General features: G+C 36.6%; 1 protein-coding gene across 1 annotated transcript; it reads right to left on the bottom strand.

Moving 5' to 3' along the window:
* Positions 1 to 22,745: 22,745 nt before the first annotated feature.
* Positions 22,746 to 24,082, bottom strand: LOC149236400 (uncharacterized). The gene is made up of 2 exons (XM_089368886.1): positions 22,912 to 24,082; positions 22,746 to 22,819 (listed from the first exon to the last, which is right to left on the bottom strand). Exons 1-2 carry the CDS (start codon positions 24,080 to 24,082, stop codon positions 22,746 to 22,748), a joined length of 1,245 nt encoding a protein of 414 aa, XP_089225012.1.
* Positions 24,083 to 24,540: the final 458 nt, after the last annotated feature.

Here is a 24,540-nt window from a genome sequence, read left to right as displayed (position 1 = left end):
TCACTAGAATGAACCTTGTTCCCTTCAATCTTGCTTGGCTTAGACTGCAGACGATCTTCTCGACTTCCTCACCAAGTTCAATGACCCTTGCCTAGGTCGCAATCTAAGCGAAACTTGAACAACTTCCATAAGAAAGGATCATGCACACTGGTAGCAACAATGATAGAGTTGGATGTTTCAGTTTTAGTCATCGAAGATGATGCTATTTTGGTAGAAATAAAATTCCCCTGCAAACATGGCGTGCTTCTAGATATAATGCGGAGACTGAGCAGTGTCCATATGGAGACTTATTCTGTTCAGTCTTCCACATCAGATAAAATCTTTGCTGCTATACTCAAAGCTAAAGTTTAGGAAATGTTTGGTGGTAAGTGACCCAACCTTCCTTTGATACCATGCAATGTCTTTTAGGGCTCCCAATTGTCACGCAGCTTTGGTACCACGCAGCGTCTTCGAGGGCTCCCAATTTTCACATAGAGTCTCTCTTTCACCTTTTCTTATGCAGTGTCTCCCTTCGAGGGCTCCCCAGTTTTTTCAACTCAAATCAATAGCTTTGATACCAATTGTTAGCCAAGCAGTTAATTAAACAAGAAATGTATAAATGAAACTCAATGCAATGATACAAGTAAAAAAACACAATATTTTACGTGGTAAAACCTTGACAAGGTGTCAAGGAAACATCCACAGGGCAAGGGACTGGATTCTTTATTCAATCAACAATTACTTTCCACAATTACAATAGCTCGGGCATTCATCAGTTATATAAGAGCCTCCTCCATTACATAACTTTTTCTTCGGTATAAAACTAACTGGGTAGTAACTAATACAATTTACACATATTTACTTAATTAGTTGTCAAAATCCAACAAAATCATAACTAGGTTCTCTTTGGAAATACTTGGAATTTGGATCCATTCAACTAGGATGATCATTGAATACCATAACTTCTATTGATTAGGGTGATGTAGGCCAATCCATAATTTTTAAGTATCTTCATTAATTTTATTGCACACAGCACAACTATAAATGATTGGTGATGTAAAGAATTCGATATCCAAAATGTGTTTTTGCACTTTCTAACCATGCTTAGAACAAATTTTGAAACCAACCAGGCTATAAATGAACCAAACTATTACAAATACCAAAGGAAGATAAAAGGTGTCAAAGCCACACTAATTGTTCTTTTAAACTGAATCATTTAATCATGAAAATAGATAGAAAAACATTTGCATCTCAACGACCAAATTTCATTTCAAAGATCAATTTATTTTAAGATAGGGAGTGTGACTGTTCTGACAGTATTTAGTGGTGCAACCATTTGTAAGTGTAATGGATGTTTATCTTTTATATATATAATCAAAAATTAAAAATATTAGAATATCAAATATGAATAATGAATATAGTATGATTTTTTCATAATATTGAATTTATTTATACATTAACAATAATATTTTAAACCATCAAAATTAAAAATCTCATTCCAAATGTAATTTCTAACTTAAAAGGCAACAAATATCAAATTGGACAGCCCATTATATTCCATATTCTCACTCCAATTTCCCAATCATCAATGCTCACCCTAATTGATGTGTACGCTATTATAATTATAATATTTTAATGGAGTTTATGCTTGGATAGAGTCCATATTCACGACATGGTCTCCTCGCAATGAGAAGCTAACTCCTCTACCCCAAGATGCATGCATAATACTACATCTGGGTTGCCAGTCTATAAGCCCAAAGGGCATAATCAAGGGTGTGAGCCAAGTAAATGAAGATACAAATATTTGGAAACCTCCTCCACATGGATTTTTAAAAGTCAATATAGACGGAGCTTCTAAGGGCAACCTAGGGTTAGCTGGTTTTGGGGGTGTTATAAGAGATGAATAGGGACGAATAAGGGAAATTTTTCATGGCCACTTGGGGAAGGCCACCAACAACATGGCGGAACTCATGGCCTTAGAGCAATGCCTGGAAATCTTGGTGAACTCAAACTCACACAATGTCATTGTGGAAGCAGATTTAGAATTGATTATTAGAGAAGCCAAGAAAATATGCAATGGAACGTCACCAGACAAAGTTTCAAAACACTGGAGGCTTTTGCAGGTCTTTCACCATATTTATACCCACCTGCAAGCCTTGAAAACGTTAAACTTTATCCATTTGAAAAGAAAAGCTAACATGCTAGTAGATCATCTAGCGAATGAAGGAGTGATTATTAAGGATAGGGACACTCGGCACATTTTAGAGCTCTTACCCCTGGGAAAACTGTTTAAGGATTGTCTCTGTCAGGCTGCCAAAGATAGGGATCGATGGAACAAAAGGATGGACTAATGAGACTTAGAGATAGGCAGAAGCATAGGGAGGCTTAGGGAGACAGGCAGGTGCCCTCGATTTTCTTGGTGATTGGCAGCAGTCCACTGATTGCACTGATACTAACATTCCAGCAGAGCTCAATGGATGGTTGAGGGCGGAGGAGGAAGATCAAGGAAATAATGGTATGAAGACTAATTTTGGACCATTAGATCTCAATTGCAATAGATCTACGGTGGTCATGCGAGGAATTTACTCGAAGGTTAACGAGCAGAAGAGGGTTGATGAAACCCACAAGTGGATTTCGGGTGAAGAAGAAACTGTAAATGGTATTTCCCAGTTGGATCCGATTCCACTCACACAGTGACACATAGCTACAGGGTGAGAGATGAAAACTGCTTTATCGGGTGTATTTGGAGTGCGCAAGTTGGTCGTGTGAAATTCATGTGAGCTGTTAGATCTTGTGGAGCAAGATCAACGGTAGATGAACGAGGAGCAAGTTTTGATCACAGGAAGGTTTGTGACCGTTGATTAGGATTTAGATACACGGTGGAGAAGCATCGGTGTTTCTTCGAGGAGGTGGATCTCAACCTCTTTTGAAAAATATGGTTTGTAGTGTTTTGAGATCTGGTTGGTCAAAAGCAGATAGGGAAGAACGTGAGTGGATTTCGGATGGAGGAAAGGTAGAAAATGGTATTTCCCTCATTGGCTCTAATTCCACTCACATAGAGACACGTAGCAAAGAGGAGAGAGAAGGGAATAGCTTTTCGGGCAGATTTGGAGTGCGCAAGTTAATCATATGAAATATGTGTAAGACGTTCCATCTGGGGGACAGAGATCGATCGTTGATAGTAGAAAACTTGTTCCGAAGTTAGGATGTGCTATGACCGTTGGATCCTTGTTTATCAATGGTTTAGAAGAGTCGGCGTTTACTCAAAAAGGCAGACGTCAAGAGTGTTTAACTGAGGTTTGAGCCACCATCGAGTCTGAAGCAATGTTATGAAGCTTAGTGGAAGCCTTCTAGTGGTTAGTGGATGACTAAGAGCCCTTGGGAGTTTAATACTCCTTCCTGTTTAACAAGTTTTGTGAGCTCGAGGATTTTGGTTAGTTTCCTGTTGTTGGCAGTCCCACAATAGGTTGGTTCCTGTGTTGGTCTATGCATTTGCATAGGCGTGTAATATATGTAATGTATGATTTCAATTAATGGAAGGATTCACTCTTACTTGACCAAAAAAATATTGTTTTACTTATAATAAAAGCCAATAAAACCTCGTAATACTTCCCAGCATTTGATGGATACTAAAAAATATAAATCTAGGTAAATTGTGAAGTGTGATTACAAGGGTCAACACTAGATAATCAAAGACAATAAAACTTATGATCAACAATAGCTAAAAACAATATCAAAAAATTCCATATCTAATTATTGATCACTTAAGCTAACTCTGGTGAATAAAACAAATTTTATATTTATTATCATATTTTTCAAAACTAAAATGTACATTTTATAAAAATATAATATCTCTATTTAATATTATTGATATTTAAATTATCTCTTACAATAATTTCTTTTAGCATATAAGTTAGGGCTTGGAAAATCTTCTTTTATTTATTAAGGTAACTATACCTTGTTGAAAAAAAAAATATCTCTTAAATTAATTTTATGATGCTAATTATTACAAATTGATTTTCATTTCTCAAAATAAAAATGTATAATATATTTTTTTAATGTATTGTATTTATATTTAAATATAATAAGAAACTTTATTTTTTACAAAATTTCAATAATAAATTATCTTTAATTGTTGTCTATAATAATGATTATACATTTATATTCATCACATTTTTATTTTTTAAAATTATATATATAATTCGTATGCAAGTTTTAATATTTAGGCTCTTTATATGTTCAAGATTTAATAGTTAGGATCTTGAGATATTCACGGCTCACCTGGTTCTTCTAGTGGCATATCCAATCTAGATTGCATATGTGATTTTTTGGTTCTGGCTGAAATCTATTAAGGCATCTGCATGTGATTGGTTTAAGGTCTCTCTCTTTCTTCAACATTTATGGATATTGTATGACCTATGCCTATGGTAAGTTCTTATCTCTTACGGCCCTGACAAGTAACGAATGGCGATTGTAGGTTTTGTTTAAGATGTGCTTCTTAACAATGTTTATCGTGACAAGTGCTCCGGCAGAGGGCATTCCTTGGCCAGTCGGGGTGGCTCATTTGTCTTTCAGTTAAGTGTTTTTAGTTTAATAGTTGGGTATTTTGAAGTATACCGCATGGCTCATCCAATAGCTCAAAATAGCAAAGCCACTTGTGGCTACAATGGTCATGGAAAACAGGTTAAATCATAACCTTTTAATTCAAGTTCCTCCTCTGCTAAACGTTGTGGATGGAATCCCACCGCTAGGATAATTGAGGACGAAGTGAGGGCATACCATGTAGGCTCGACCCCGGTATGCCAACTTATAGCTGAATGGGACAATGTGCTTGATGAGAAAGCAGGTATTCTCGATCCAAATTTGGAAGAATGGAAAGATTTGGTTCTAGACCCGGGCCACTCCTGGGGTCACAGCTCCCAATACAAGTAGACGCTACACTTGTATTGGATGATGAAAAGCGTCTTGAGGAAAGAATTGTAACATATCCCCTTAGGATCGGTCATGTAGGTCATGGCAATCGCGGATTACAGTCAATATTTTCAATAGTTAAAATTTCAACTACATTAGCAAAGTGGTCACCTCAGTCACAATGAGAGGCACATCCCCGCAATTTTAACTCTCAAGATCGACTACTAAAGATATGGCCCTAGTTGATTATATAGAAGATGAATAGTCTGATGGTTTCCCTATGTTTTAGTTTATAGTATATGCACCAGTTTTCCTATGTTTAATAATAACAGTTGTAGTCAACAAATTGCTCATACTTATCCATTTTGTGGTCAATGCACCGCTACATCAATCAATACAAGCACCAATTATTTTCTTTCTGTTTGTTTGTAGAGAAAAGTTAAGAGAGAGAGAAAGAGAATGTGGGTGCATTTACCATAAATCGTAGGTGTGGCAGAAATATAAGTTCCTAAACTAGTTTTTCTTCATCCACGTAGATCTGCAGGACGACCAGGAGATAATAAAACTGTTGACTTTAATTACAAATGTCCCATTTTCTTCGACATTTATTTTGAAATTTTTCATTGCTACAATCGACTATGCCCCAAATCCTCCTGTTGTTGCGCTATAAATGTGTCAAACCTGATCTACTCTAAAATGAATGCAACTTTTGCAACTCTCTCAAACCGAGTGCTCTATTCTGCAGTGGACCCACGCTATAAACGTGTAAAGCATAAATCAACTAGTCTGAATGAATGCAATTTTTCTGTTTTACAACTCTTCCTAACCAAGCGCTCAATTTCACAAGGGACCATATAGAATCTAAACTCCTCCTTTACAAGTGTTAAACCCATCTTCTAAAATTCCTCCATCCACGCATTCCACGATTTCGATGCCTGCATCAACTCATACATTTTTCTACACAATTTTCATTTCAAACTTTTGTTTTTCTTTCAAGTTGGTACAAATGTAAGGGGCTTTCTCAGGTTTGTCGAAATTTCTCTGATGGAAAAAAATATTTAAAAGATTACTGTTTTGAAAATATAATTAGGTGGACATATGTGCTTTGAAAAATTAACTAAGTGATGTGTTAAATATAATTAGGGTGACAGATGTGTTTATATTGAAATAAAAATTTCAAATTTAATGGATAATAATTATTACGCCCATGATAACTATTTAATTATAATGTAATATTTTACAATATTTTTAATTCTAATTATAAAAGAAATGGTTAATAGTCATCTAAGAGGTAATCATTTTCTTTCTGTCCAATTATATATGCATGTATTATGTGAACATCGGTTATGTTTTTTGTGAGCATGTGAATTCTAAACTATTATTTTGTTCAACTTATTCTTCTGTAGGAGCTTCTTAACTTCTTCTTGTACATTGTAATATATTTGTTAATTCAAGGTCAATATAATTGCAATGAATAGTAAAGTCAATGATAATGTTTACAAACTCATTCATTGAAGGATTTATCTAACAAACATATGGAAATATTGTTTGATTTTAAAGTATACAAAAGTGAATTGTATTTTCATTTTAATTTCAATGCAATGAACTTACACTTTCAATTAATAAACTTCATTGGCCTTTTTATTTATCTTTATTGGAACTAAGTTGAGCCTCAACAACACTGGATGGAAGAACACTCACCAATGGAATGCTATTAGACCTTTACAGACTTTTAATATTTCCATAATAAACCCCCTTGCTATCCATTCACTTTTTTGTAACACCTCCTATTTTTAAGAACTTAATTAGTTGTTTAATGGTTACGACAGTGACTATGCTATTATGTGAGAAACATGTATGTTTGGATGTTTAAGTTTTTATTAATAAATCTATTGATTTTATGTTGGAAATTTCATTGGTTGACACCAGAGTAGAGAATGAAACTTGTCGGAAGCTGAGAGGAATCATATTCATCATGATTTTCCCTAAATAGATATATATATATATATATATATATATATATATATATATATATATATATATATGTATATATATATATATATATATGTATATATATATATATATATATGTATATATATATATATATATATATATATATATGTATATATATATATATATATATATATATATATATATATATATATATATGTATATATATATGTATATATATATATATATATATATGTATATATATATATATATATATATATATATATATATGTATATATATATATATATATATATATGCCAATCCAGTGGGAGATAAAGACCGGGAATAAAAGTGTTGCAAGTGGAAAAGGCAGGATTTTAGCTTTAAGGAAAAACATAGAAAAATCCTAGGCTAAGGGGAATCAAAACCCCTGAAGGCAAGACGCTACCAAGGAAAAAATTTGTGAACATAATAATGTTAAATAAGCATTATCAAGGTATAGTAGTGCTTACTCATGCCTGGAAAGTTATCATAGCTCGGGGTGAATCAGAGGGTTCAAAGTTGGGAGGCCTGGTGTGGTCAGCCATTGTTTTATTGTTCTGAAGTGAATTTGTGAGAAATTAGGAACTATACTTTGAATATTTGTTTGTATTATATGCATGTTTACGGTTAGATATCAATGGTAGTTTAATTGAATTGATAAGTTGCAGAATTAACAATTATCTATGGGTTTCAGGCTCACTTCTTATGTGTAATTTTTAAATGGTTGGAGTGGGAGTATGTACATTTATATCTTCCAATGAGTGCATGAAAACAACTATGTTGAGCAATCTAGCTTAAATAGATCAGTGGTATGTATGTAGGGAATTTTTATTGATTCATATTGAAGAATTTGTCTATTTGTACTTTAGAATATTTAATTGAAAGCATGCAGGTTAGTTGGTTCAGAGAGTGCATGACACACATGTGTGCAATTGTTTGGAGTAGGAATTATGTCTTAAGTTCAAGACTACTTCTGGAATAAGTGCATCTAGGTGGCTGGTTTACAACCCATTTCATCATTTTCCTGTGAGAGTAGGGGTTTGTATCATAGAATTGTTTTAGCTACGAGGAAAAAAACCTTTTTGTTTTAATACACATGAAATATTAAAGGCAAACCTAGGATACTTTATGTCATGACTACAAACCTATAACATAACAAATATGTTCTTGTAGGGTCCTTTTCCTCTAAATGATTTACAATATTTGGGACGAGTATTGTAGGCGAGATAGCGTACTAAAACTATAAATGGAAATATTAACTATAGATTATAGTTACATAGAAGTTGTGCGAAAGGCACAATATTACTCCCTTCCAGCAGCTAAGTGCATAAAGAGATTCAGGAACTTGGTTGAGATAAAGATAGAATCTTATTTAAAGAAAACAATACCAGGATTTTTGTATGTGAAAGCATAATTTGCCTATAAGAATCAAGCAAAGAAGAAGAAATAGAGTGAAAAAATGTATTAGTCAAGTTACATTTACGATATCTACATAAATGTTATGCTATTATTTCTTTATAAGCCAAATACACAAATAACCTAGGAAGCCCTGTCAAATCGAGGACAAAAAATGGCACCAATTTAAGTGTCAAGGAAACTGAAGCAAACTTCCATAACTTTTAGAAAGGTCCAGTTTATACATTCATTATGTCTTAGAAATTTCTCATAGCCCTGTTCGAACACGTGTCTAAGAGGGCCATAAGGCGAGACCAAACAACCATGGCAACCCTCAAATAACAAAAAAGAAAACTCACATACATCCAGCCGAGCGACTGTTCATTCAATTAAAACAAGAGATAAAAATAAATACATATGACAACGGCACTACGGCCTATCTGAAGTCTTATGAATAGTATTACTACCCCTACAAGGTGGCTAGAAGATATTCTTCCATCAAATATTGTGGAAGCCAAGGGTATGGATCGGAACCCAAATGCTTAAGTGAAAACATGCATGTCCCACCTTCACGAAGTTTTGGAACTATACAAACATCTGCAAAATAGCAAGTCGAGAGTGAATGGGATAGAGTTGTACACAGAAAACCCAAGAAAAACTCAGGAGGACCAAAAGCCACCAACCTGGCAAGCAGGTGAATACGAATAGTTAAACGCATAAATTTCACAGAGTTGTGCATCATACCAATCATTCTAGGGCATACCTGAAACAATAGCGAGCATAACCATTACTAAAGCAACAGGAAGACTAGTATACCTGAAAAGCAATTCAAAACTCTGACAAGGGGAAAAAATTTGGGTTACCTGTCAAAGCATAAGGTCCGAGAATAGTTCTCCAATCCTACAAGATACATCACTGAAACCGAATTAAGATAGTAGGACAAATATCAGAGGAAGAAAAATTAAACTAGAAGTGGGTTTGTTCCAAAATACCCAGGGAGAAGCTCACCTAAGACTACGGAAAGCGCCATTGTAGTGAGGAGAGAAACCGCCATGAAATCCTAGGGGATCTTTCTGTCAACCAAAAAATAAATAAATAAATAAAAATTAAATTAAATTAAATTAAAAATAATAAAATAATAATAAATAAATAAAATAAAAAATAAATAAATGAATAAAATAAATCAATAAAAATAAATAAAAAATAAAAAATAAAAAATAAAATAAAATAAATAAAATAAAAAATAAAAAAATAAAAATAAAAATACCCAATCGAAAATTAACCCTGAAAAATTTGAATTGACAAATAAAATTAAAGTTTAGTGAAGTTACAGACTAGGAATCGAATATTACTTAGTTCGCATGAGACAACCGCAAAATCGAACCTTTGATGTGAAAACCTTAATATTTTCATCAATTGGCGAAAGGAAGCGTGAAGAACTGTTAAAATTTCGAACTCTGAAAGCAGAGAAAGATCACAACACTACAGTAGAAGAGGGAACCCTTACCCCATCCTCAACTCTGTACATCAGAAGGAGAAAATGGCAAAACACAACAAAGAAGGTAATCAAAAGGGTGTTAGGGTTTGGGAGGAAGGATCTGGACTGTAGATCGTGTAGTGACAGATCTCAATGCTGAAAATGCCTCAGCAAACTCAACTCTGGAGACGCATGCCCATGGGACGGTTGCACAGGTTCCATATCTGTTGAATTCACATGGGCTTACACCTTCCATTGCAGAGTAGTGGTGTACTGTCCTGCCGCGTGTGTAGTCTACTTAGGGGGCATAGTATGGGGTATAGAGGGAGGTACCCAAGGGAATAATGTAATAATGTGATGGGCCATAGTTAATAAATAAAGTGATTAACCCGCATCATGTAAGGGACCACAAATAGTTAGCAATAATGTAATAAGCCCATTGTATTAGATATATGGTATTGAGAGAACCAGGGTAATGACCCATGGTATTGTATGTATGAGGCCCATATTGATGTTAGAGACTCCACACTGAGAGATGTCAAGGAATATTGTATGGACAAGCATATGGATTATGGAGTGTTATCCTTCCTTGAGGAATGATTGTATCGTGTTACCCTACCTTAAGGGTTTTGATCAATAAAGAAGCATTTATGTATTATATTATTTGATCGATCTTGTTATTTCTGGGTTTAATTGCAGTATTGGATATATTTTGCATTGTGATATATTTTTAGGCTAGATCTATTACAATGTAACTTAAACTAGCCCCTGGATCTATTAAAATAGAGACAAATTGGTTAGAAAGAGTACCTTCGATCTCAATCATTGTTAATTCATCCTCTGCTTGTTTGTCTTCCAAAGTTGTGCTTATCCTCGTAAAATTTCGAGCAACATCAATCATGCTAGTGGCTTCATGAATAGCTTGGATTTTCTAGATAGATCTGGCATTATGCATACAATCCCTCAGCAAATGGTGTTCCCCACACCCTTAACATTTTAGTGGCTCTCTTTCTTTTCCTCCACTGATATTTTTCCCATCTACATTCATAGCACTTGTTCCCACTTGAGACTGGAGTGGTTGATTAATATCTCCCTTGCTAAACTTTTTCCTTTGATGATCCCTTCTGAAATTTTTCAAATAACCAAGTCTCTGCCTTTTTGAACCACTTAGTCTAGCCTTCCTTATAGCTTCATCCATCAATCCACTCTTTATACACAGTAAGAAAATAGTTCACAAACTGATGTACCCTAGCAATATGAACCCTTAGATTAGTAAACCTAAGGGATCGATATTCTGAACCCAAGGGATTAAAACTAAAACCCCAAGGGAGTATGAACCCAACGAAGTAATATTAAACTCAAGGGATTAGTATTATAAACCAAAGGTATATAAACCAAATTAAAGTATATCATCCCCAAGATAAATATTATAAACACTAAAATAAACATGGTTGACTTTCATATTGAGACAATCCTTGTCACAATGTGAAGTTGGACCAAGGTTGACCAGGAATGATTTTCATATTGAGACAATATTTATCACAATGCGACATTGGACCATTGTTGGTCATGGTTGACTTTCATATTGAAACAATCTTTGTCACAATGCGTCGTTGGACCATCATTGAGCATGATTGACCATGGTTGACCATGATTGATTTTGATAAATCATTGTTCACATATTAATCTAAGGGTTTATAATATTAACCCTAATTTTTATTAGTCACTTGAGTTTATTAGTCCTTTGAGTTTATAATATCAATCCCTTGCTTTTATTAACCTAAGGGCTCATATTGCGAGAGATTAATATTATTCATGGGGTATATAATATTAATCCTTTGGTTTAATCCCTTGGGTTTTCAATATTTTTTTTGCAAGCTTGGTAGGACTACATCCTTTTACATGTCCAACTTCTCAACCCGATGGGCGGGATAGCACAAGATTTGAACCCAAGACTTCCGGTTCGGTGAGACATCATTTCCATGGCAATTGCCAATTGAGCTATCCCAGGCGAACATTTGGGTTTTCAATATTAGTCCCTTGAGTTTTAAAAAATAATCCCTTGGTTTTAACATTAATCCTAATGTTTATTGTTATTCCTTTAAGTTTAGTATTAATCGTATGGTTTAATGTTATTCTAGTGGCCTAGGTGCAAGCGATATAAACAACCTTTCAAATCTGGCTACAATTTCTTCTAATTCTGATCGAATTCCTCTTTCTTCTTCAACATGTGTATCACTCATCTATTGTTAGACTAACAACTTCATGAGTTTTTCCTCTGTGATCATCCCAACCCTCGTTATCGGCGCAAATCAAGCAGTAGGCCTGTTTTCCTTTCCTCAGCCTATAATTCCATAGGAATTATAGAAATACACTATCGTTGCTTTAAACAGAGGGAAATGCATTTTTAAATGCAATATACATAGTCGGAGAGCTTTCATTCCAAAGGAATGGAAATACACTATTGGCGCAAGATATTAGTCGAGATGCATTATACGCTATTTAACACTATCAGTGGTTAACCATCGCCCTTTCGATAGCCTTTTCCCTGATGCGATAACACGTGGCTCTCGACAATTGCTATCAGCGAATTCAATACATCAATGCTTGGTTCCTTCCGCTCTAAGTTTTCAATTCGATAAGCCTCACGGACTCGAAAAACTTTTCACCCTTCTCTATAGTGGTTCGGGTCCGAGTTGTCGGAGTTTCAGACTTCGACGGTCCCAAAGGTCCTTCTCGCTCCACTTGTGGTATTGCAATGTAATAATGGTTTGGACCTGATACGGTATGAACTAGTTTTTATAAAATTTTAAGTCCATAGCTTCGTTCAACGAAGTAATTACATGGGTTTTCCTGTGTAGAACAGAGTTTCCGCTTGGAAGCTCAACAATGCATGTAAGAGGAACAGGCACGCTGGTATGAAGGGAAAACACCCCAACAGGTCTAAACTTAAGTGTTAATTGGAAACAAAGACTGAATCACCATTAATAAAACTCAGAAGAAAAGAATCGCAACTGATACACGCATAAAAATACCAGTAAACAGAGAACCATGAATTCAGATGCATAGAGAGAGTTTCAATATGACAATGTCTCCAGAATCGACTCCCTCGAGAGAGGTCTCGTTATTTCCTTTATAAACTAATAGATAAAGTCCTCTCAGTCTTTATCCTTTACAAAAGCATACTAATTACATAGAGTGATTAAAGCGACTATCCATAGAGCTTATTACAACTTATCCATAAAGCGATTACTACAACTTGGTCTTATTCTTAAATTTTATCCTTATCCTAAGCTAGAAAAACATGGAAATTGCTAGCTAAAAGATCCCACTCCTTTGCCTATAGATTTTTTTTAATTTTTGGAATAAATTTGAAGGTTTTTCCTTCCAAATCACATGCTCTTGCATCATATTCCATTAACTTTAAGATAATAATAATAATTATTATTATATTCATTTTTCTTAAAATTACATATTTATTATTATTTTAATGTATTATTTGAAGATTCTAATATTCCAATGTATTAGGTTATTTTACTAATAAAAACATTAATAATATTTTTAAATTACTATGCAAATCAATATAATAATAAATAATTATTATTTATAAAATATAAATTAATTAATTTTATGAAACATAGTTTTTATTATGTTCAAAATTCATAAATAAATTATGAAATCACATTACAAAAATTAAAATTAAACGCAAAAATCAATTATGAGATAATAGTCTAGATCACGTAGCTCACCATCCAATAAAACATTTTCATTAAACATGTAAACTAACCCAGCTGAATAAAACAGAGGTCCAAGACGCCTTTTTGATTTGAGAGTTTGTTTTTTAATGAACCTTGACATGTTTATATAGCAGCTTAGTGAATAAAATCCAAGTATTTTATTAAAAAATAATTTAAAAAAAAAAAACTTCAAAAACCTTTAGTTTTGAAATAAAAATACACTTTTCTGTTAAAAAATTGAATACTTTACCTCATATATATTAATTTCGTGAGAAGTATTAAAATTAGGTTTATTTATAATTTAATAAAAATGTTAAATTCAATCAAATTTATTTAAATTACAGATTTAAATTATATAATTAAAATATCTATATATTAAAAATGTAATTTAAATAAATAAATAAAAATATAATATAAAAAGTTAATTATTACACTAATAATTCTTTGTACGTGGAACCCAATAAAAACATGTCATTTTGTCTTATCTCTTTCTGGCTGTAAATAACTTTAATGTTGACTATTTTTGCACTGTATTCCATGCTTTTCTGGCAATAAATTCAAGATATTAAAAATAACTTCAATGACATTTTTGCATTGTATTCCATATAACTTTAATGTTAGAAAATATAGAAAACTCTCTCTATCTCTCTCAAAATATATAGAAACAAAGTGTTATATATATATATAAACAATCAGTTTGAGATATGATAAGGTTATAATATATATAACAATACATAACAAGCAAATGTCTCGTGTTGATATGACAAGGTTATAATATATATAACGACACATGACACGCTAATGTCTCGTGATTCCAAATCGAGTAAACTAGCCTCATATTTCACATTCAAATTCCTCCTTCCAAATTGTTGGTCCGTGTCCCATGCAGACATAAAAGTGTTTTGAAAATCTCACATATAAAAATACAATTTTTGAGTAAGAGTTCAGTTCAAAAGCAATGAGTTTGATAAATTTTAACATGGGTGGTTTCATATTAGCCTCTGATAATTAGTTTTATTTATATCAAAAGTCAGAACTATAGTTGTATTTATATCGACAATTAGAATTATAGGAGAAAAATACCTAAGTTTCACGGATACACTGATTCAGGTGGCTCCTGACACATGCAAAAGTTAAGGAGTATTCAGGAAGGGTTAAAAATCAAAGTGTTTGAATTATACTCGAACCAAGTTCATGTTAAAGATTTCGTCATCATGATCATGGTGTGATTGTGGTAGTGCAAACAGTTCATCAATCTGAGTCTGAATGAGGAAGATAGAGACATTCAAAGTTGGGTTGACTTTTCCTAACCCGGCAAGATTAATGGAGACACAATTTGGACTTTTTCCTATAGACAGAATCCGGCCAACTCCAGTTGGATCCGAAGCGAAATTGTTGCCTCGTTAAATTGACTCCTTCGATCGATGTTCAAGAGTTTTCAAATTCACATGGTTATATATAAAAAACAAAAAAAAAAAATATATATATATATATATAAAGAGGTGGTGGGCCACCACCCCCACCACCTGACACCTCACCATACATACCCATATACCAAACACAAAATGATTAAGGTGAGGCTGGTGGGGATTGAACCCGCCCGACCCACGTGGGCGGGCCCCCACCAGGCGACCCCGTATGGCGGCATAAACCAACCTCCGTTCACCATTAACAAACGAAACCATGCACCCATTTGATATTTAAAACAATCAACAATTAATATGTTACAGAGGGTATGGGGCGGCCCACCCAATGTGGACGCAAACCCCAATAAAGAAAATGCATGCGGGTTGCTAAAACAAAATATATGTTTAAATGGAGGTGTCGAGGTTTGACCACCTGACCTCCTCCTCATAATTTGGATTTTATACCAATCCGCCTAAACTGTTTTCTTGTTTAATCTACCATAAAAATTTATATAAACCTTCATTTTACCAGCATGCCCAAGCATGGAGGAACCAGGAGCGAACATGGAAATCGAGGCAGGATTTTTTTAATTAATTTATCGTAGGTGGAACCATGATTGAGCGAAAATTCTCAGGAGGGTGAAATTTTTGCGGTGTCCAAATTAGACAAATTTATGTCGATCTTAGATTTCTCAGCGACACGAACCTGATGGCGTAGTTAGTTTCCTAATCTGAGCAACAAATTTGCAGAGGACCTAGTGGAGTGAAACTTTGAGGAATTTAGGGGGAATCTAAAAGATTCCTTAAGCCCCAGATATCCACTTTCTTAGAATTCAGAAATCTGACAATTGATTTTGCACTATTCGACACCACAAATATGATGGTGCATTCATATTTTCCATTTGCTCATTTCATTTTTCGGCCACTTTTCTAAGTGGAGTGCAGGTGTGAGCATTCATGTGCAAGTTGCCATTTCCATGAGATTGGACGCCGCAAGATTGATGGTACAACCAGCTTCAGCAGTTTGACATCCTTTTCCTCAGATGGCCCATGGATGTGAGGTATATGTAGTGTGTTCATGTACTTCTTTTTTCTATGCATTGTGCTACACAGAGCCCTGTTTAATGTTTGATGTGGGATCTTGTTTCTTACTTGTTTTCATGATTCCTTCTTGATGTGATGCGAAATCATTTGTGGGATGTATATGTCATGATTCGTCATGTTTTGTTTGAGATCCCTTTATTGTTATGTTGAAGGGATACTCATGTGCTGCCATGCATGTTTTCATTGAGATCCCTTTTATGCCATGTTGGCGGGATGTTCATTATCATCATGCATGAGTTTGTATCATACTGATAGGATTCCCTTTGACTGAGAGTTCATGTACCGGCACATCTATTGGAGCCACTCCTGCGTGAGGGCATTTTCCTTGTATGATAGCGACATCACCTCTTATGTACATCATCACTATTGACAACACTTAATGATGCAGCCTACACCATCTTGATAGCTGGGCCCGGAGACGTAGTCCCTCCTGGACGAACTCTGTTATCAATGGCTTATGTTTTCATGTGCTGATGATTGTCATGTTCCTCTTCTTTTCAGCATGCAAATGTATTCATTTATGTTCTTTTAAAAATGCAATTTAACACATCACGAAATTAAAAGGTCTTAGAAGGGTCCTTTGTCACACCCGGACTTGGATCAAGTGGTATCAAAGTAGTCTTTGCATGGATGTGAATTGCAAGCGTTAAAAATGGAACGTGCAGTGATAGAGGATGAAAAAGAGATGTACGAGACCATACTCAACATTTCCAAAATGGTGGAGATAATGTATGAAACTCTACAAAAGGAGATAGATGAAAAGGAGCAATTGCAACTTCAGTTGTGAGCCATGGAAGAGGCCCTGGAAGAACTGAAGCACAACAACCAAAGTCTTCAAACAGATAATGCTGAGTTGAAGATGCATCTACATGAAGAGTAAGAGGAAAAACAAAGTTCGCTGCTACAACTCCAAGCTAAGGACAAGGCCTTCAAAAAGCTACAATGTGACCCATGTGAGGTAGAAATTACTTCTCTAAATTCATGTATGTGTCCTAATGATGATTTCGCTATTTTAAAAAATAATACCATAGGAATTGGCTCCAAACTATTGAAGACAATGGGGTATGAAGGGAAAGGCTTGGGTGTTAATGGCCAAGGCATTGTCAACCCCATCAAAGTAGAATAATTACCATGTTAGGTAGGACTTGGATATGTCAGAAAGAAAGATGGGGAATGCTCTGAGACAGCTAGAAAACCACCAGCAATAGATGATGAGAGGCCCTCATCAGTTTTTTCCAAATCGACGGAGGAGGTAAAAGATGTTGATTTCCTTTCGGTTTTGTCTTCACATAGTATGATTTCTATTGGAGATTTGGAGATCCCAATTATAAGGACAAACATGAGGCTCCTTACAAGGATGAGGCACGATGAGGAAAAAGAAATTAGTGTTAATAACCAAGACATAACTCAACCATTGGAGGTTGTGCAGAGACCTCAATTTGCAGGCTTGAGATACACCAAGGGAGAATGCTCAAAGGTGTCAGATTCTTCAGAGACATTGTTCAAATCTTCGAGGAAAGAGAATGATGGGAACACATCCCCATCATCCCATGGCAGTGCCCATGGCAGGGAAAGAGTAGAGGTAAGCTCTCATCGCCATACTTACACCAGAGATGGCAAGGAAAGTTATAACCACTCTCAACATTCAACTGTTCATTTCGATTGTAACCATGTTTTTAAAGATGAACATAGAACATGGCATCGAAAAACATGTACTTTTTGTGGATTACATAACCATACATTTTCTAAGTGTTGGAAAAGAATGGAAACACACAAAAGGATGAGGCGTAAAAGACCCTCTCAAAAACAGGTAAAGAAACATGTTAAACAGATCTGGAGGAGGAAGACCTATTGCAGTCATTGCGACAGAAGTGGCCATGAAAGAACCACTTGTTGGAGGCTCCATCCAGAGCAGTGCCTTAAAGACAAAGTGTCAGTGCATGAACCAGGTGACGCAGTTGTTTGACAAGCAAAACTACCACAGGTGGATGACCCATTCATAGCGATAAGTGAAAAATGGTTTCTGGATATGTTATATTTTCATGGTCATGGTTTTGTAAATCATTTGTTTCATTTTAAAATGTAAAAGTGATGATGTGTTTTCCATCACTTGTTCAGCAACAATGATGTTTCGTATTATTTTGAGTCACATTTTACACTGTGAAAGTGATGTTATGCTTCCATCACTTGTCAAAGAAGCAATAGTGTTTTTCCTTATCCCTATAAATCATGTGTTGCAGCGATAAAGTGTTTTCCATCACTTGTTGAAGCAACAATGATATTTTGGCCTTGTTTTCGTAGCTAGGGTATTGTATCCATCTTGATGTAAACTTAATCATCAAGTATGTGTTATAAACTCATGGCAAGTATGGGATGCTTGGGTCATTAGTTGGTCTTGTAAATCAAGCATGTAATTTCCAGAATTGTACTATAGGTTTGCAGAGGTGGCGGGTGTCAGCTCATCGCTTAAGGCTCCGAAGAACAAAGATGAAAGAGAGGGAAGCGAGAGCTTTCAGGACGCTTGTGATGTAGATAAGGTACATAGAAATTGCAGGTTATTTTTCATTCTTTTAGAGGACCAAAAGCTCCTCAGTTGGGAGGATTGATCTAGGTGGCTCCAGACACATGCAGAAGTCCAGGGGGACTCAGGAAGGGTAAAAAATCAAAGTTTTTGGATTATGCCCGAACTAGGTTCATGTTAAATATTTCGTCATTGTGATCGTTGTGGTGTGAACGGTTTGTCAATCCGAGTCCAGATGAGGAAGATAGAGGCAATCAAAGTTGGGTTGACTTTTGTTGACTCGGTAGGATTAATAGAGGCACAATTTGGACTTTTTCCAATGGATGGAATCCGGCCAACTCCAGCTGGATTTCCGGCGAAATTGTTGCCTCATTAAATTGACTCCTCCTGTTAATGTTCGAGAATTTTCAAATTCACATGGTTATAAAAATAATATATATATATATATATATATATATATATATATATATATATATATATATATATATATATATCTATATATATATATATATAATATGTGGTGGGCCATCACCACCACCACCCCACACCTCACCATGCATACCCATATACCAAACAAAAAAGCAATTAAGGTGAGACCGTCGGGGATTGAACCCACCCGGCACATGTGTGTCGGCCCCCACCGAGTGGCCTCATATGGTGGCATAAACCAAACTCCATGTACCATTAATTTACCAAACCATGTGCCCATTTGATATTTAAAAAAAATCAACCATTAATATGTGGAGGGTATGGGGCGAACCGCCTAATGTGGACCTAACCCCCAACAAAAAAATGCATGCGGGTTGTTAAAACAAAATAATGTTAAAATGGAGGGGTCAGGGTTTGACCACCCAACCTCCTCCTCATAATTCAAACTTTATACCAATCCACCTAAAACATTTTCTTGTTTAATTCACCACAAAAATTTATATAAACCATCATCCCATAAGTGTGCCCATGCATGAAGGAACTAGGAGCCCACACAGAAATTGAGGCATGATTTTTTTTAATTAATTTATTGCACGTCGAACCATGACTCAGTGAAAATTCTCAAGAGGGTGAAATTTTGCAATGTCCAAATTAGACAAATTTTATGCCGATTTTACACCTTTCAACGATGCAAACCTGATGGCGCAGTCCGTTTCATGATCTGAACAACAGATTTGCAGAAGACCCAGAAGAAAGAATCTAAAAAATTCCTTAAGCCTTAGATTTCCATTCATGTAATGTCATATATATATATATATATATATATATATATATATATATATATAAAACACAAATTGTATTATTTACACAGTTTATAAAATTAATATAAATATATTATATAATATATATTTCATATTATATACCATCTATGAAAAGCTATATATCTATATATATATATATATATATATATATTGTCCACTGGAAAAATCCGTAATTTTCATTAAGTGGAGAAAATTACATATTGTAGATGAAGTAGCATATGTTGTACAATGTTGTCCATCATGATCCACCACGCAGGGTGATCTGGCTTGTATAACAAAAAAGTTGTTGTATAGTCTATTTAGCAGTCTAGCTGATAATTGCCTGTACATGGCCACGCAGGGTCCATTTTCAAAATGACTTTATATATATATCAAAAGTTTGACAAAAAATATTTATCAGGTTTTGAACATTATCTCATTACTATGATCAGGGACTGTTGTCCCTCTGATATCGCTGATCTATGTATGGCCTATAATAGTTGTATTCCTCATATCCTCGCTTCTCCAATATTAACCATTCACCTCTGGGAAGTAGCGCGACCTCCTTGGATAATTGATCAGCGCTGCAGTTATGTTCCCTGTATATGTGGATACAAGAGATATGGTTAAATGGTTAAATATATTCAGATTTATGCACTGATGTCCCAGAGAGAAGTGTAATAAGTGGCGAAGGGTCATGAGTTCCCCAAAATTGTTTGAGCCCGCATCGAGCCCCATCTTTACTTTAAATCTGTGGTGTTCATTGATGTGAAGGACGAAGCCACCTCCACGGCCTTTTTGAGTCGCGGCCCCATCGAAGAAGGCCCAAGGGAAAGTTTTGTCTATAATGGGAGGTGGTTGTATAGGCCTCACCCTAGGGGGAGTAGGGTCGGGCAGTTCAAGGTATGAGGAAATAATGTTGGGTTCCATGCGTGGCCAACACACAGCCATGTTCTCGAAGATATATCTGTTGCGGACCTTCCATAAATGCAAATGACCACTAAGGGGAGGTTCAGTAGTTTTGATCCCGGATGTCTGTGGTTCCAATCTTCCCATGTACTTAGTAAATCATCCCCGGTCCAAGACCCAGCAAATCCAATAGATGTAGAAATGTTTTGCCAAAGAGGTCGGGTTGTTGTGCAATGTAGGAAGAGGTGTACATTTGATTCTGATGCCTCTTTGCATAGAATACACCAAGATGGCCCGTATATCACTCTATGGGTTAGATGCTCACCCGTGGGAACAATATCTTTAAGGACACACCAGAAGAATAGTCTGGTACGTGGAGGAGCATTAAGCTTCCAAATATCTCGCCACTAGTTCAAAGTTAACTCAGGTTTTTTATGTTGTATGAGGGAATAGTAGCCCGGCTTTGGTGAGTATATACCATTATCTGCCATACTCCAAACTAATTCGTCAGGCCCCTATTTGATTCAGATTTGTGAATCGGATAATGCTGAAGTATATTCGAGCCACTCCTGATGCCATTGTGGAGGAAGATTGAGTTGTAGGGCTGACTTCCATGCCTATGTGAAAATATCTAAGCGCTGTTGATCAGCAATGTGTGCAAATACCCTGATCTCTCGTTCATGGAGGTGTCTGATGAGCTCTCTACTAAGGATGTGTCTTCCCCCACTTCCTATCCACGGGTCTTGTCCAATCCTACCCAGCGATCGATTATTGATTCTCCAGACCAAATTGTCACGAATGAGGGGGAGGGAATGTATCAAAGCCTTCCATATCGATGAGCACCCAGTCGTCTGCCATGATGGTAGTCTGATCCAATCCAATAAACTCTGAGGCCAAATGTATTTATGGTAAGATACTTGAGCCCAAAGGTTCTGACTTGTCATCAGTGACCAGCCCATTTTTGCAGAAAGTGCTCGAGCGAAAAGGGGAAGGTCCTTGAGCCCCCATCCGCCCCATTTCTTTGGTAGGGTTATCTTTTGCTAACTTATCCAGGAGAATAATATTTTGTCCTGATTGCTATTCCAGAGATATCGGTTACAGAGTTGTTTTAAACACCCTAGAATGTTTCGCGGGATCCATGCAAGTGCCATCCAGAAAACTGGAGTGGCCTCCAAGACAGATTTGATGAGCACCAGTCTGCCTGCCCTTGATAAATATCTGAAGCTCCATACAGTGAGTCTCTTCTCCAACTTTGAAACCAACCAAACCCAATCAGCAATTCTTTGACAAGTTGGTTTTAGCCAGTACCCCAAATATTTGAGGCCCCTATCCAAGGGGTGAATGCTGTAGGGAAAAGCCTGCTGAGCAAAATGTGATTCCTGAACCGATGTGCGAGTGTAAGTGATAGTAGATTTAGTATGATTTGCAAGCATACCTGTAGCAGAGGAAAAGAGAAGAAGAATCTTGGAAAAGGATCTGGAATCGCGAATGCTGCCATCCAGCAGAATGAGTACATCGTCCACAAAGAGTAGATGAGTGAGGGAGCAAACATCTGAGATCCGTAGATCACAGATATTGCCATTCCTTTTTGCAGAGGCTATGAGCCAACTAAGACCTTCCATGACAATCAGAAAGAGCAAGGGGGACAGTGGGCATCCTTGCCTAGTCCCCTTTCAGAGTGAAAAAAGGCTGAGGCCAAGCCATTAATGAGAACGCTAAAAGAAGGGGAAGTAATACAGGCCATTATCCAAGTGATGTAAGAGTGGGGGAATCCCAGATGAATAAGAAGAATTTTTATATAGAGGCATCTGACACGGTCAAAAGCTTTGGAAAGGTCAGTCTTGAGAATGATGCTCTTAAGATGCTAGGACCAGATAGAATGGATGGCTTCTTGAGCCGAACCGATGGCTTCATGAATCTGTCTGGATTCAAGGAAGGAAAATCGTTGAGGGGTGATGTGTCTGGAGAGAATCAGTCTGAGACGATTGGCAATGGTCTTGGAAATGATCTTGTATAGGCAGTTGCATAAAGAGATAGGCCTGTAATCATCAAATGGAGATGGGGAGTCAGATTTAGGTATGACATCAATGAAAGTCGAATTTATGACGTGGTAGATGGATCCTGATGTTCTGCTCTCCTCCACAACATTCAGTAGATCCTGCCCCAGGATTTCATAAAATGCCAGATAGAATTCAATGGTTCATCCATCCGGGCCTCGACTCTTATCTTTTTTGAACCATTTTAATATACCTTCTAACTCCCCAGAAGTTACCGAAGCATTAAGCTCTTCCACATCATCCTCATCAACAAATCTCGGAAAATGACTCGCAACATTGATAATATCAGGAAGATTTACGTCACAGGGGCATTTGTAGAGATCTCTGAAGTGTGTGATCCCAAGGTGAGCAAGCTTATTGAAGGAGTCAGCCATGTCTCCCTCAGGAGTTGGGAGTTTCCAAATGGTGTTGGACACCTTTCGACCCTTGGCATAGCTATGAAAAAACTTCGAATTATCATCCCCTGCTTGTATCCAAATAGCTCTACTCCTCAATCTCTGGGATTCTTCGCGCTCTTTTAGAATGATATCCTTCTGGTTTTCCAATTCTATCAGTCGACCCTTGTCTTCTGCTACGATAAAACCCAGTCCCCGATCATCTAGTAGAGTGCTCAGCTCTGATTCAATATGGGTGAGTTGAGAGGTTTCCCGAGCATGCTTATCCTTTGCCCAATTAAAGGAGAGGTGCTTGATCTCAGAGAGATTTCTGCACAACCCTTTTGCAAGTGATTTTGCTCCATTAATGGGATGAGTATTCCAATATTCAGAGATCATCTTAATATATGACGGGTCCTTCAGCCAGGTGTGATTGAATTTGAAAGGGGATTTTGGCTTCTTAAAAGGCCCCTGAATTTCCAGATATATAGGCGCGTGATCCGAAATGCCTCCCGTGCCCACCCATTGCTTGTAATGATGCAACTGATGAAGGAGCGCATCCTTCATGATGAATCTGTCAAGTCTGCAAGCCAATGCAGCATCGCCCACCCTTCTGTTCCTCCAGGTAGGAAGAAGTTTATGCATGGGGATATCCACAAAATTTGTCTGCTCTAACAGATTAGTCATGTAATCTGTGATAGAGTCGATTTGTGCCGCCGATCCCCATGACTCCCTGAAACCTAAAGAAAAATTGAGATCTCCACCGATTATAGTCTGCTCCTCATCCATGAGGGAGAGATGTAAGAGTCGCTGCCAAAATTGTTCTCTTTGATTACAAGTGGCGTAAACGTTCACAATCCGAAGATTCATGCCCAGATCAGCAGTGAATATATCCAGACCCAGGTAACCGGGTCCCCCCCCAAGTTGCATCAACCTTAATGGTTCGAGGGTTAACTCCAATGGCCAGACCACCGGATCGACCAGCAGCATCGAGGGCAATATAAGACCATCCCGTGGTCAATGATTGCAGGGTATGGGAGATTTGATCAGCCAAGAAAAGAATCTCTTGTAGCATAATGATATCGATAGGTTCAGTCTCAATGAGACACCTCATGGCTAGTTTCTTGGAGGAACTAGCCAGCCCTCTGCAGTTATAAGATAAACACTTCATGGGGGAACACTACGCGGGGTATATCCTGCTCTAAGGACCCCATCAACGGTGGATTGATGACCAGAGACTACCTCCGCCCCTACTTTCTTAATAGCCTTAGAAAGATCAGATTTCCTGCCTCTGGTAGGCAGGGGGCTGGCACCCGGCTCAGAGATACCAAGAACGGACTGGGCTGACAAAACTTTGGATTGAGATTTGGATCGAAGGAAGTAAGGATGAGGAGGGGAGGCCTCGGAGGATGGCCGGGGAGACGATGATGAGGAGGGAGAGAGCAGAG

The sequence above is a fragment of the Pinus tabuliformis genome, chromosome 8 (assembly GCF_031772625.1).
Source record: "Pinus tabuliformis cultivar Carrire ecotype Pingquan chromosome 8, CPIR1, whole genome shotgun sequence".
NCBI lineage: Eukaryota > Viridiplantae > Streptophyta > Pinopsida > Pinales > Pinaceae > Pinus > Pinus tabuliformis.
Note: the sequence above shows the minus strand (reverse complement) of the source record. Positions and strands in the feature narration are given on the sequence as shown.

Excerpts from the sequence above, each read along its gene's own strand:
- LOC149236400 (XM_089368886.1), bottom strand. The coding sequence starts at position 24,082 with ATGCTGCTGGTCGATCCGGTGGTCTGGCCATTGGAGTTAACCCTCGAA. Across the intron at positions 22,820-22,911 it reads AACTTCTGGGGAGTTAGAAG|GATCTACTGAATGTTGTGGA; the intron begins GTATATTAAAAT and ends ATCCTGGGGCAG.